At 41.2% G+C, this 13,764-nt stretch overlaps 3 protein-coding genes across 4 annotated transcripts in view; all 3 read right to left on the reverse strand.

The window, feature by feature from the left end:
• naa25 (N-alpha-acetyltransferase 25, NatB auxiliary subunit) overlaps positions 1-5,929 on the reverse strand; it is a 13,494-nt gene extending 7,565 nt beyond the window's left edge. Inside the window, exons 1-6 of one of the 2 annotated variants that reach the window (XM_023421217.2) lie at positions 5,826-5,929; positions 2,819-2,904; positions 980-1,118; positions 732-850; positions 503-577; positions 303-410 (exon numbers count right to left, since the gene is read on the reverse strand). In XM_023421217.2, the coding sequence (XP_023276985.1) occupies positions 303-410; positions 503-577; positions 732-850; positions 980-1,118; positions 2,819-2,904; positions 5,826-5,883 (585 nt within the window). In that variant the 5' untranslated portion in view covers positions 5,884-5,929. Of the gene's footprint in view, positions 1-302; positions 411-502; positions 638-731; positions 851-979; positions 1,119-2,818; positions 2,905-5,825 lie in introns of those variants that run through there. The other variant, XM_087177958.1, reaches the window with a different exon arrangement.
• Positions 5,930-6,087: 158 nt separating this feature from the next.
• LOC111665996 (tumor necrosis factor ligand superfamily member 6-like) lies at positions 6,088-8,693 on the reverse strand. Its single transcript, XM_023421173.2, has 4 exons — positions 8,428-8,693; positions 7,190-7,223; positions 7,063-7,104; positions 6,088-6,928 (listed from the first exon to the last, which is right to left on the reverse strand). The coding sequence occupies exons 1-4, from the start codon at positions 8,614-8,616 to the stop codon at positions 6,543-6,545; spliced, it is 651 nt and encodes a 216-aa protein (XP_023276941.1). The 5' UTR covers positions 8,617-8,693; the 3' UTR covers positions 6,088-6,542.
• Positions 8,694-9,659: 966 nt separating this feature from the next.
• The window catches only part of pitpnb (phosphatidylinositol transfer protein, beta), an 18,106-nt gene continuing 14,001 nt past the window's right edge, over positions 9,660-13,764 (reverse strand). The window contains exon 12 of the mRNA XM_023421207.2: positions 9,660-12,667. The gene's annotated coding sequence lies outside the window, so the exon portion shown is untranslated. The remainder of the gene's footprint in view (positions 12,668-13,764) is intronic.

Below are 13,764 nucleotides of genomic sequence, written 5' to 3' on the forward strand. Positions count from 1 at the left end.
ACCTGTGAACCTATCCTTTAACCTCTGGGAGCCTCTGACAGATCATGTGACGTGTCGGACTGCCACGGAGGGAAATGGGTCATAATCGTCTGCAGAAACCGACCGAATCATCTGTGCACCAGCCAAGAATCGCTGCTGTAACAGAACGTCATGAGGAAGTGAAAAAGATAAGAATCTTTTCTTTCCTTCCATTTTTATAAAACTGAGCCGTTTCACATTCAGGCCCATGCGGTAAATATCCAACTGCAGAGGTGTCGGTAAAACTGCGCAACAAACAACTTCTCTACAGACATCTGACTCACCTCTGCTTCTGCTTCGATCTTCTCCTCCTTCACCATTTTCTCCACCATGCGTTCAGCCAGAGGCAGGAACATGGTCTGGGCCAGTTTTTCATCTTGTGCTGAGATGGCCTGAACAAAACGGAGCACGAGGATTAACGTCAGAATAACTTCCGACGTTTAAAGGGTGTAAAACGTGTGTGTCGTAAAAATCCTGCTCATACCTGCATCACCAGACTCATGACAGACCAGAAGTAATACGGATTCTTGGGGACAATTTTATACAAGGCCATCCCTGCCTGTAAAGTGCCAAGACGCAGTCGTCAACATCCTCTTCATTACTCTGATTAAGTGTCCGTCTTTTTAAAAATTACCAATGGAGCACAAAAGCCACAGCTGTTAGTCACGTGTGTTTGCATGTTCATATGCGAGTGTGGACGTGAGCGTTCTCACCTGCTGCATCTTCTTGTACTCGCCGACACGGGCGTACGCCATGAAGAGGTGAGAGTGATACTCCTCGCTGAGCGGGACCTTCTTCACTGCAGCTTCATACAGCTTGGTCACCAACTCCGCTGTCGACAACAGGGCGCCATGTTTTAACATGCAGTCATTACGCTGTTATTACCAGCCTTCGTGTGAGTGTGAGTGTGTGAGTGTGTGTGTGTGTGTGTGTGTGTGTGTGTGTGTGTGCATGTACTCACGACGATGCATCTCTCTGTACAGTATGGTCAGAGCTTGTAGCGAGTTGTCGTCAGTGGGCTCCAGAGTGGCCACTTCCTGGGCCAGAGTGAAAGCTTCATCCTGCTTCCCGGTCCTCTGGAGGCCGATGGCCTTCAGGACCTGAGAGGACAACAACACGGAGTTACACACACAACAACAGACACGAATAAAACTGATTCTTGCCTCTTTCACCAGGAAACACTTCTTGGTGCATCTGCATTTGTCTTTTCGCTGCATCTGAAGAAATGTGACTATTAGGCAAATTAGACCAATGAGACATTAAGAACCGACGCCGCCGTCTGTGACGGAGACACGCAGACACTGTTTGATGGTTAATTGTTTAATAATTAATGGTTAATTATTTCTGCTTTAGAACATAACGTGACATAAACGTTTAAAAATGAATCAGCGACTGAAATGTTGCGACTATTCTTCACTTTTGTTCCAACATCACCACTTCCTCTCTCTCTCTCCACACAGTCTCTCTTTCTTTTAACAATTCAGGAAGCCAGAAACATCACTTTCTTTTTTAAGTTAATAAATAACAAAGAAAGGTCCACCCCTCGTCCTAATGTTGATACTACAGTAACAGTTCCTTATTCTTTTTTTAAATGAAGCAGCACGCAGGTTGCAGCAGAAGTGGAAACTGAGTTTGATAATTCAGAAACATTCAGATGTTTCCTCAACCATGAGTAGGTAAGGGACTTTTTTTGCAGCTGGATCTCTCACACAGGAATAAATTTAGTGTCTTCAGTTAAATGCAAGTGGAGTTCATGAGTCGCTCAAAAGGCACTTGGTCCTCTGGGAAAGTTTCTGCGGTGTAAAAAACCCCATTATTGATTCCAAATGAATAATTTCCTGTGTGAGTAACTCAGATAAGAAGTGAAATTGTCAAATTTGAAAACTTCCATCCAGTTGCTCACAATCTTTGTGGTCTGATGAAAACCCAGGTGCTGCTTTCAACACTAAGTGCTCCTGCGATGGTTTAAACCATCCTGGAGTTTGGAGAATAAACTGGTTCTCAAATGAAACAGAAACTTTACTTCTGCTGATCGATCCCGTCTACGCTGCCAGTTCCACATACGTCCACGAACATTTCTACTGCAGAATATGTTCCGTCTAATATTTCCATTCTTCTTTTGAAATACTGGGAAGCTTCTTCAGGAAATATAAAATATTCAAATGAAACAATCTCCATAAAATCTTTGGTCAAACTGATCACAGTTCAGACATAAGCGACACAAAGCAGAGAGGTTAAGAAAAAAGGTAAAGTTCAATCTATTTCCTTTTACAATTATCTCTGACTTTTAGTAGACCTTACACTATGTTCATCAAACCTTCATTGTGAGGAAAGAGAAACAAACGCAGGATGAAATGTCGTCCTCAACAAAAGAGGCTCCACAAACATTTCACATGAGACAAGTGTTTTTACTTCAGGAATATGAGACAGATGTTCAGGTCGACTTCAGCTACTGCAGCAACACTCTCATTTCAGAAACTCTAATTTAGAGGTCAACGTGTTTTGAGGTGCGGGTGACGGTGCAGTGGGTTTGTCATTAAAGCCGTCAGGTCACAGCTTTGACCACTGCAGCTGCAGCATGTGTTCATCCCCACCAAAGTGTCCTTGAGCACAGTGCTGCACTCTTCTTAGTCTGGTGAAGTGTGTGCACGTGTAGAGGTACAGAGAGAGATTATAACTGCGTTACACAACAGCTGGAGCGGTAGGTGAGGCAGTAGTAACTGCTCTGTACACACAGGGCTTCCTGTGAGATCCACGCAGAGAAGACAAACACAACTCCACGCTTCCCTGAGTCACCCACCTTGGCACAGTGCAGGTCCTTATGTTTCTTCAGCAGTTTATCTGCCTGCTGTATCGCCATTTTATTGTTGCCATTGTCAAGGTAATCTGTGAAAAACACACAGAAAACAACGTTATATTGAGGATATTCCACTTGAATGCATCACGCATATAACCAGAGTTTGAAAGCAGGGCGGAAACTGACGATTATTTTCATTAACGATTAATCTGCTGATTATTTTTTTCAATCATTTAATCATTTAGTCCATTAAATGTGCAAATGTTTGGTTTTGTTCGACCCAAAATCCAAACACACAAAAATATGTCGTTTACAATGATAAATAACAAAAAAAGGCAGGAAGTCCTCTGTGGCTTTGTTTCACTAGGTTTGTTAAATATGTTTGTTAAAAACAGTTGCCAATTACTTTTCTGTTGATTGATTAAACGAGTAATTAACACATACTAATTGATGCATCAGTAATAATAATAATATAATGATATAATAGTGAAACAGTCACAGAGGACATTTCTTTTGATACCTGAAGTACATTTTGATGATTATACTGAGATACTTGTTCGTGTGATGGAGTATTTCTACAGCGTGTGAAGGACCTGAATAATTCCTCCACCACTGTTTGATTCGTACCGACTGAAACTGAAGAGCATTTCACACACACCCGGACTGAGAATGAACAGCTTTTGATAGGAATTACTTTTTCTCCTTTCCGTGAAGTTTTAGCTCAGCAGCTGCAGTGAAACCAAAATGTAGTTTGAAAACTAAATAAGTAAACTCTCAATATTAAATGTTAATGTCAGTTTTAAGTTAAATGTCTATTTTATTCATGACTGCAGCGTCAGTGCTGCTGAAGTTATCAAGCCTGGATCTGAACGATGCGTTCGGGTTCCTCAGATTTCTGTGGGCTTCCGTCAACTTTGGTTGATCTGTGATGACAGTTTAAACAGAGAGAATAGACATGACATAATCACAGTGTCCTGTCTGGCACGGTTAATTTTGGCAACCAGCTGTCCTGAGGAGGCTGAACTGGGGTGTCAGAGTGTGTGTGTGTGTGTGTGTGTGTGTGTGTGTGTGTGTGTGTGTGTGTGTACACGCATACTTCAGCCTTTGCCATCCATTCAGACACACATATAGTTATGGTGTCAGCTTTACGTATTAATACACTCAGTTATCTAGTTAGACTACTACTAATGATTAATTTCTTTTTTTATGACTTGAGATTTTTATTTTGAAATAGAACATAAGTTAGGACTCAGTTCAGAAATAAACTAACTTTTTAAAATGTAAACTTTCTCTTGGAGCAACGAACAGAAGGACCAGAAACTGGGAATTTCAGTCAGTTGTAAAGCATCTGAAGAGCAGTGCTCTGTTTCAGTCTTTGCTTGTTTATTTCATCTTTATTAAGAAATTTGGTGTTTATTCTCATGATGTTTGACAGTGAGTCATGTGGTCAAGGAGACACAGAGGTGGTTTGTACCATGACAGGTGTTCATGTGCTTGAACTAGTGATTATTTACTTTACCTTTTATTCTCTCAATAAAATGTTAAAGTTTATTTTGAAGAAAAAAACTGATAAATCTCCAGAACAGATTCCTGAGATATTCTGTTGGTTTACTGGCTGGGTAATCGATGATGCTTTAGTATTTAACTTACTGCTCGTTACTTTCAAATACAGCTGCAGCTTTTAGTCGATTAATTGATCAATCGTTCGATAGAAAATTAATCAGCAATGTTTTGGAGAACCGAATAGCCGTTTAAGTCATTTTTTAAAGCAAAAAATGTCAGAAATTTGCTGCTTCTTGATACTTTTCTTTGTCACACCATATAAAATATTTGGACAAGACATTTGTCACTTTAGTCTGTGAGAAATTATATTGGGTATTTTATGTTACAGGTGCAGTTTAGTGGATTAATGAAAGGAACTAATTTGATAACAGATTGACCATTTAAACCATTTAAGTGTCAAACATCCATTCCAACTCATCATTGTTGTTTTTCTCAGTTCACTGTGACACTTTATTCATTATTCATATATTTTGGACTGTTGTTAAAACAAGACTTCAGGACATTGTTTCCCCGACTTTCTGTCATTTTAAAGACAAGACGATTAATTGAGAAAGTAAGTGACAGATTAGTTAATAACAAAATAATAATCATTAGTAGCCGCCCTACAATATTTCCCTCTGTGACAAATAATGGAAATACTCGAGTAAAGTACAAGTACCTCAAAAATTGTACTCCACTACTCGACAGTAGAAAGCAGCTGTCAAACAGCCGGGGTTCCTACCAGTTCTATCATTTACTCATAAACAAAAAGACAATAAAACTCCACTATTTCTACTATTCAGCAGCACAGTACAACGCTTATTAACAGGTCCATGCTAACTTGCTAGCAGGCTAGCGCCTCTCATGTACAGGAGTTAGCTTGAAGCATTGTCCTTTAACTGTTATGAGCTTAATGCTAACTAGAAGCTAACCGCATTACATTTAGTTATCAGGAAACAAAGTGGTTATCGGTTCAGACTGGACCCGGACACCCGACCACAAAGTAAATACCTGTCAACCGGAGGCACAATAACCCACATTTCACAATTAAACTACTTTTCTTTTTAGCGTGGAAGCGGCTGCAGCATGTCCGCGGCTAGCTGACACATTAGCAGGCTAGGCTAGCTGTCAAACAGCGACCGTTAGCACGAGAAACTCTTCGAACCGGAGGACACACAAACAACCACCGAGGATGTCTGCGGGTTTAACGAGGAGACACCCGGTTTCACCCACACACCAGCCCGGGTTAGTCGTGTCCTACCTCGGGCTCGGTGACAGACCGGTTAAGGTGCACTGTCATCGGGCGCTGCAGGCAGCAGAACCCGTGGTTGGAGCTGGAGGGGCCGCAGCGCTGCCCCTCCGACTCCCAACACCCTCCACTTCAAACACATGCACCGGTACAGACCACGAGAAAGGTTAGCAAACCTCCAAACACGCATACGTGTACAAGTCCACAATGAGTCCGTACCGTATATAGGTCTGAGTCTCCTGTCGTTGGGGTCCTGCACATGGCCTCTCGCCGCCATGGTGGAGTTTACCTGCTGGGTAAATGTTCACACATGCGCACTGAGAGCTGCCCCGAGGAGCGATTAAAGGATTTAGTCTGGGCCGTTTTTCTGCCCCTCAGCACCGGAGGAAGTACTCACTGAAGTAAATGTAGTAAAAACCACACTGTGAAAATACTCCATTACCGTCAACCTAAGTAAACTTAGTACCCGGTCACAAATAGATTATTATTAGTCAGGTTCATTTTTATTTGTAAAGCACCTTTAATACACAGTGACACTTGAAGGTGTTTAACATCAGAATAAGAGACAAAGTCTAAAAGTAACGAAATGCAATAATTAAATCATCAAATCAGCACACAAAATATCATCATCATTATTATTATTATTATTATTATTACAGCCTTGAGAAAACCTACAGACTTTCTGTTTATTTCATTATTTTGTATACATAACCGTACATCAATACAGCAGAATTAAAGCTGTTCAGTATAGTGTAATTCAGTATACAAGTAAGCATATAAAACGTAAAGAATTTAAATTTAAAGAAGAGTCAATAATGTTTCTGTCCCAATTTTATTTATTGTTCCTCTAAACTTTCAGATTTTGTACCTTCCTTTATTTATTCAGGGAAGTTTGACTGAGGCAAGGTTCATGGTGATGATGGTCAGTGTGGTATTTTATATCATAAATGCACCAAAGATGTTCTCAGACCCTCCGTGTCGCTCAATTTTTGTGGTGTTGCTGACTGTCACGTAAAGAGCATCATCTGCGTTCAGGCGAAACACTCCACCCAGGTAACTGTTGGATCGAGACTGATGCGTCCCTGGGGAGTATTTCCTGGACTGCAGGAGGGTCAGACTTCCCCCAGTATACTTCTGAGTCTCCATACTGACAGAATGGTGAAATACACCGTTGTCTAAGAAGAAAACCTTTGAATAGACATAATAATAACCCTCCGTCTGAATGATAAGACGGTTGTTTTTGTAGTTCATTCCATAGAGGAGAGGGTCTGTGATCATGCTCCACGCCATGATCTGCTGTCCATGAACTGCATCTGTTCCATCTGCAAATACACAAATAACAAGACAACAACAACAACATCAGACATCATGAATAATGCTAAAACCTGATGAATATAAATACTGTGTAATTCACTGAAAATGATGATAAATGATACGACAACATCTCTGGTCTCACCTGTCAGATGTGCCACTGGTTTGGAGGGAGGAACTTCCTGACCTGAGTGAGGAGCAGACACCGAGTCTCTAATGTGGCTCCAGTAACTGAAGATATTTATTTATTAATAAAAAATGCTGAGACATACCTGCCATGAGCTTAGAGGGCGACGCTGAGGTGGCCTGCAATGCAAACAAAGGTGATTTACCTCTTGTGTATGTGTGTGTGTGTGTGTGTGTGTGTAGATGCAAAGTTATGAAAATAAGATGTAAAAGACTCCAGTCTCTCCAAATGTGAGCAGATCTTTCCAAATTTCTCCACATCATAAAACTGAATTTGTGTTTCAGATTCACTTTTTGTTTCCCTGTGATTTTATTTTTCTGCATGACAGAGTGGGACAGGTCTGTGTTTCTGGTAAAAAAAAAAAAGAGCAAAATGTCACCGGGCAGAGACCACTTCCTGTTCTTCACCCTCCCCTTGTTTCTACATGACTGTCGCAGTGACCATCCACCATCACTGACCATCAAGTCTGGTCTGTGCAGTTCTCCATAAATGACCCAGACTTTGATGCACTTCTCCATCTCTGCTCTGCTCTCTTCCCCATGAGAACCAAATACTTTCACCATCAGCAGTTTTTAATTGGAGTGAATGTCACTTTTGTTTTTGTCTCAAGGCTCCTTTGGTTTAAACTGATGCTTCTGTGAAGTGTGAATCTCACAATATGCTGATGACTTTATTATTATTTCAAGCTGCACCACTGAACTCCCTCCTGGACCGGAGATATTTCCAGACTGATTACAGACAGAAAGGCAGAGCAGGCAGTTTCCTACAGGTGGCACGGGACTCAGAGAAATGCAGAAATTACATTGACATTACTTCATTATTTACTTATTTATTGTTCAAGTGACAATTGCAATTTTGAAACTCATATTCTTACATATTTCAGTTTTTTTTCTCTTTTATATATTATAGTATAAATACATATTTTTATATTTAATGTATATATTTATCTTGTGTACAAATATGTACTTTTATCTTTATAACCTACTTCATATTCTCTATTCTCTGCTGAGGGAGCAGCTGTAACTGGGGATCAATAAAGTAATCTGATTGTGATTGCAGTTGTGTGAACAGTCGTGACTGTCTTTGCATTTCCATCTTGTATTGTAAATGTTGCAGCTCTCATCAGCAACACATGACGTGTGCAGCTTTCATAATATTTGATGTTGTCATTTTATCCTCCAGTGTCACTAATTTGAGCATTTTGTTATTTTTGTCTTGACATTTTACCTCAATAGAATCAATATATCTTTATTATACTTCAAGTAATTAAATCTGTGCAGGAGGATATTCTAGTACAAATGCATAAGTCGAGCGGATACTCACAGATTCAGCTCGGTAGAGACGGTAGATGAAGCAGGCTTCTACGGCCATGCCACACAACGCCACGCTCACCATCAGGAAGAGCAGGGTCTGCGCCCCCCCCACACGCCACTGCCACTGGCCCAGCCCGGGTCGGCTCTCCACCACATGCACAGAGAGAAACTTCTCCTCGGTCACTTCTGCAGGGCTCATCCTGAAACTGAGGTCCTCCAGAAACTGTCAGAGGACGTGGGAACGAACAGAGACTCGAGACGTGAGAGACAGAGAAGTGTGAAAAAGCAGAAACATGGGTGGACCCAGCGGTGGAGGCGACTCACGTGACGAGCTGTTTTAACATTTTATCAAATTCATCTGCAATTACATGTTAGATATCAGTGTTTTATAGTTTTCTATTTATTTGGGGGTTTTTTTCTAGTGTGAATTTTATTGCAGGTCAAAAATATAACTGGATATCTGAAAGTGAAAGCTCAATAAAAAAAGGCAAAAGTTGCATCAGTCATTCCAGGAAGAATGATGATGATATCTGAAATGTTCTTTTTGAGGACGCAGAAGTGAATTACAGATATCTGCACAACACATCTGGTCTAATGATTAAACCTTATAACAAGCACTTAAGACTTTTTGGTTTATTTATATTCTGTTTAAGGATTTAAAGATTTCTCAAACTGAACTTTGATTAGGAGAAATAAAAGTTGTAGGTATCTTGAAATACAGTTTCTACTAGTAAGAATGTGTTGACGTCTGTAACTGACATTCTGACCAAGAAGAATATTATTTTGATGATGAGAAATGTTATTAAGGATGTTTAAAGGTATAACTGTGGATGGACCAGCTGTTTACATGTCGGCAGATATCAACAATACATGTGAGGATATCTGTTTGTCGTCATAATTGTGGTGAATCTGATCAGAACAACATGTTGGTATTAGTTTGGTGGCGTCAGTGTAAAGTGATGTGATGAGTGTGTACTGAACAAAGCTGGAACCTAAACTTTTTCATTTGGATTGTTTTTGTTTTTGTTTCTTTTGTCTTTCCACAGTTTTGTAATTATCAGAAGATGAAAATAAATATAACGTCCCGATCAGGAACCAACGTCTCTGTGAGGCTCAGACTGATTATATTTCACAGTGTTCGGGCTGTAAAGCAACTTTAAGATCTGTAGAGCGAGTGTGTGGTGAACAATAAAACACTCAGTCACACGTTCCTTACACAACAAACAGGAAACAGCACATTGATTCTCTTATTTGTTCAAATTTATTAGATATTCTGTTATGTTCCATTGTCTAGACCTTCTGTCACAGCTCGACAGCCGTGAAAAGAAAAAAAAAAAGGAACTAATTGTTTTACATTCACTACTAATTCCCCTGAATTTTGCCTTATCAGAAAAGAGAAAATTGAATACATTGTGAATCTTTGTCTTTCAAAAACAAAAAATAAAAGAAAACATAAAAGAAAAAAAAAAAAAAAACAGTAGATTTTGCAAGTGCTTATTCATGATTACAATAAAGAAAACAGTATTTTGGACTCCATCTGTTCCCTAAGCTTCTATCCCTCCCCTCACAGTCATACCCTGGCTGGCATCACTGGTAATGCTACGAAACTGAACATCACACAGCCTGTTGTAGTTCTCCGGGGCGACTCCCGTCAGCGTCAAACTCGCTCAGGCTTTTCACTCCTCGTCGGTGAATCTGAGGTCGAGCTGAAACCAGTTTGATTTTGAGGAGGAGCCGCCCCTTTAACAGGAGTTCCCTTCTTGTCTGATGCAGTTCAAGAGCTTCTCAAAAGCACTGATGTACTGATCAAACGGAAATGGAGAATAATCGAGAGAAAAGAAATTTAAAATAAAAAAAAAGGAAAAATGTAAAGAATACAAAAAAAAAGAAAAAGAAAAAGTGTTGAGCATGCAGATCCAATCGAGTTTTAGTAAATCCACCTGTCCTCATGTAATGATGATATAACGGGTCCGCGTCATGCTTGTGCAGGTGTGAAACATGTCAGCGTTCCTGCGGGTCAGAAACGTCCTGCATAGTTTGACACATCTATTTCGTAGCTGTACATTCGTAAGCATGGATGAGGTACAGTTAAACCGTGGTATGAGCAACAACACGTGGACAGTTTGCTCCACTTCACACACACACACAGCACACTGTCCACAGAGCTGACGTCAGCTGCTCTGACAACATCACGACTTCCTTAAAGTTACTTGTAGCAGTACAGTATAATATGATAGACCTGACAACGCCTAGTAGCTGTGAATATCCCCATTCAAGTCAGTGTTTGTATGTACAGTTTGTCCACTTCTAGTTTAAAGTACACTTATAACCCTCTTTGCACCTGTCCGACACAGACCACACACAGATAGCTCACGACGAAAACCTAAGAAATTTTGGAGACACTCATACCTGATTGAATAAACAAGGTCTTAAATCGCAGCTGTAGAACTGCGCTAAGCTACGTCATGATCATAGAAAACAATCACTAAATATTTTCACCTAGAGCCCGACGGGATCCGCACAAGTTCAAAGTAAAGACGGCTAAACTCAGCTCTCGCTGCGACAGAACGGCTACAACCTCAATCAATGCAGCCACAAGAAAGAAAAAGAAAAGTTGTGTGAGCAGGATGAAGACACCACCTGTTTCCAGATCAAGGCTCGTACTAGATCACCCAACACCGATCTGCACTGTAAGAGTCAAATCTATCTAAGCTTCGCCAAAGCAGTTTCATCCTCAACTAGAACCAGTCAAGAAAAAGCTCAGACCGACCTCAAACCTTCTCCAAGCTAAGGTCGATGAAAAGCTTGAAAATTCAGTATACATGGTGAAAATAAAAAATAAAAGCTATGCACTCAGAACGCTTGTCAATCCACAGCTGCAACACACATCGCACATCTGCCTGGACCCATTCGCTCTGTCAGCTGAGAGAGGAAACGGTAGTTTGAGAGAGATATAAAAAACTGCCTTGATTCATGCACACGGCAACGCACAGACTCTCATCCTCGTTTGTTTTAGCCTAAAAAAAGAAAAAGAAGAAGAAGAAAAGCTTGTGTGGAGGCAGTGGGAGCCTCCAGTTAAAGCCCTAGCCAAGGAGAAAGGACATGCAGCGACAGCATGAAGCCGAGTTCAACAGGCTGAGCGCACACGCCTCCATATCAAGCTGAACGTTCTCGTCTCAGTCCCAAGAGTGACAGTCCTTTAAGAGTGAAGGCAGTTGATAACACAAACAAGCACACAGATGCACACGCTAACACACAGGTGTATTGTACAGACTCTCCTAGAGGGCGCTAACCCCCCCCCCCCCCCCCCCCCCCCACATCAACACAAACAATCCACTTGAGCGAAGCTGCACTGCAGCGACTACACACATGCAACGACAGTTTACTGAGGAGTTGCTGTTGTCCACATGCACTTGTGACGGAGAGCGGGAGGAGGGCCGGTGTGCATGTTGAAATGTGGGACGTGTGTGCATGTGAGGAGGGAGGGGCGGGGGGGCGGGGTAACGATAGCAAAGAATTACCTATCATGCATGAGCATTATATCTGCTTTGAACCATAAACAGACATGGGTTAGCCTCAAAACTCAAAACTGTAAAAGAAAAATAAAAACAGAAACATCAGTATTCCCAACCGACTGCCAGACAGAGGGGACAGTGAGACACGGGGGGGGGTCTAGACAAAGTTTACCAGGACGAGAATATAGACAATACTGAGGGGGGAGACACGGATTAAAGTGGAGACAGACAGTTATAATACAAGGGGGGGGGGGATACATGGTCCAATACCTGCTAAAGTCATCTGATACCAATTTTTGTGGGAATCTGTTTCGCTAAAAACAACATTCTAATTAATTTAAAAGGCTTGACTTTTCTGAGTCACGGTTTACACACCTGAATAAAAACAAAGCCCATTGTAATAATCAACTAACAATTACATATCAGGCAATTAACGTTCTGTGCAAAGAGTTTTTTTTTTCCTTTTTTCTTTTTAAATGTATGCAAAACCATGTTTTTTATTTTCGGGGTGAACAGGAGGCTTGTGATTGGGGTAGGATCTGTACAGTACTGTTAACCAATCGTGTCAAACCCCCCAATGAATCATGTGAGACAGGAAGAGAAGAGGCGACGTCAGGGCCACTTCCTCATCGTGGTGGACGTGTCTCGGATGACATCATCGTGACAGGGTTTGGTTGATTTGCCTCATTGCTCATGAGCAGCACTGGTGCCTCGAATCGGACCTGTTTTACGCAGCTGTGGGACGGAGAGAGAAGTTTTATGTTCAGTTCTGTTAAAAAAAACAAAATTAAAAATAAAACACAGACTAGATCTGTCATGCAATAAGCCATGCACATGCAGGAAAATCAGCTGACTTCTAAAAAACGAAAAAAGGGAAAACATTTCAGCGAGGTGAGTCGTTATCTTTATCACCACGGTGATCACCACAGAAACATCAGGAGGGAAAACGAAGTGAAAGCACAGAGAGCGACGGAGCTGAAAGAAAACGTTAGTGAGTGTGAGCGAGGGCGACTGATGGGTTTATGAACAGACACTACAGACCGACCATGGCCCTGTTCTTTGTGCGTGGACAACCAGGAAGCCTGGAGTTCTTTCTGGAGACGCTGTCCTTCAACCCAAACCGGCACCAGGTCCGGTTAGATTTTTTAAAGGCACATCAGATACGACTCTTTTCTTTAGAGGCTCCAGTAGAAAAAGACTAAGCAGCTCTGTGAGGCTAAATGCTAACATGCTGAGGCTGATGGGAAAATCAGTTCTGCAGGACACTGGATCTTTGAGCTGATGATGGTGCAAGATGAAAAGTAGTTGCAGTTCATCCTGAGGGACACATGGATGTCTAAAAATCACAGATGTCAACCTCATGTGGCAGTAGAGGAAGAATAAGTAAATAAGTAAATAAAAAAAATCAGGGGATCACTGAAGTTAATAAGATTCTCTGTCTGGGGACCATGAATGTTTGTACAAAATTTCATGTGGACAGATAATACTATTGTTGAGATATTTGACAGACATGTTGAAATGAAAATCTTATAAAAGTTTCCTAAGTTGTGAGTAAATGAGGAAGGTTCCTCGGCTTTAACTAACGAGTAACGAGCACCCGGCTCTACTCATGTCACCTTTACTCCAAAAACAACGACTCGCTGCTACTCAGGAAAACTTGACGTTCACGTCCTGGTTAAAGAACAGAGCACATGGGATGAAAAAGAAAAGGAAACACAGCAGAAGAGACGTGAAGCACAAGGAGACCTGAAAACAAACAAACAAACAAACAAACAAACAAACAAACCCAGAGATGGAAAAAGGAGTTAGACAGCAGCCGGAGAGCAGGTGGG

Source organism: Seriola lalandi, unplaced genomic scaffold, assembly GCF_002814215.2.
Source record: "Seriola lalandi dorsalis isolate HSWRI2012SDOR001 ecotype SW California unplaced genomic scaffold, Sedor1 jcf7180002054666, whole genome shotgun sequence".
In the NCBI taxonomy this organism is placed as follows: Eukaryota; Metazoa; Chordata; class Actinopteri; order Carangiformes; family Carangidae; genus Seriola; species Seriola lalandi.

Coding starts and splice junctions, on each gene's coding strand:
- LOC111665996 (XM_023421173.2), bottom strand. CDS start 8,616: ATGAGCCCTGCAGAAGTGACCGAGGAGAAGTTTCTCTCTGTGCATGTG. Junction 7,224..8,427: donor GTCTCTACCGAGCTGAATCT/GTGAGTATCCGC, acceptor TTTGCATTGCAG/GCCACCTCAGCGTCGCCCTC. Junction 6,929..7,062: donor ACCAGTGGCACATCTGACAG/GTGAGACCAGAG, acceptor GTGTATTTGCAG/ATGGAACAGATGCAGTTCAT.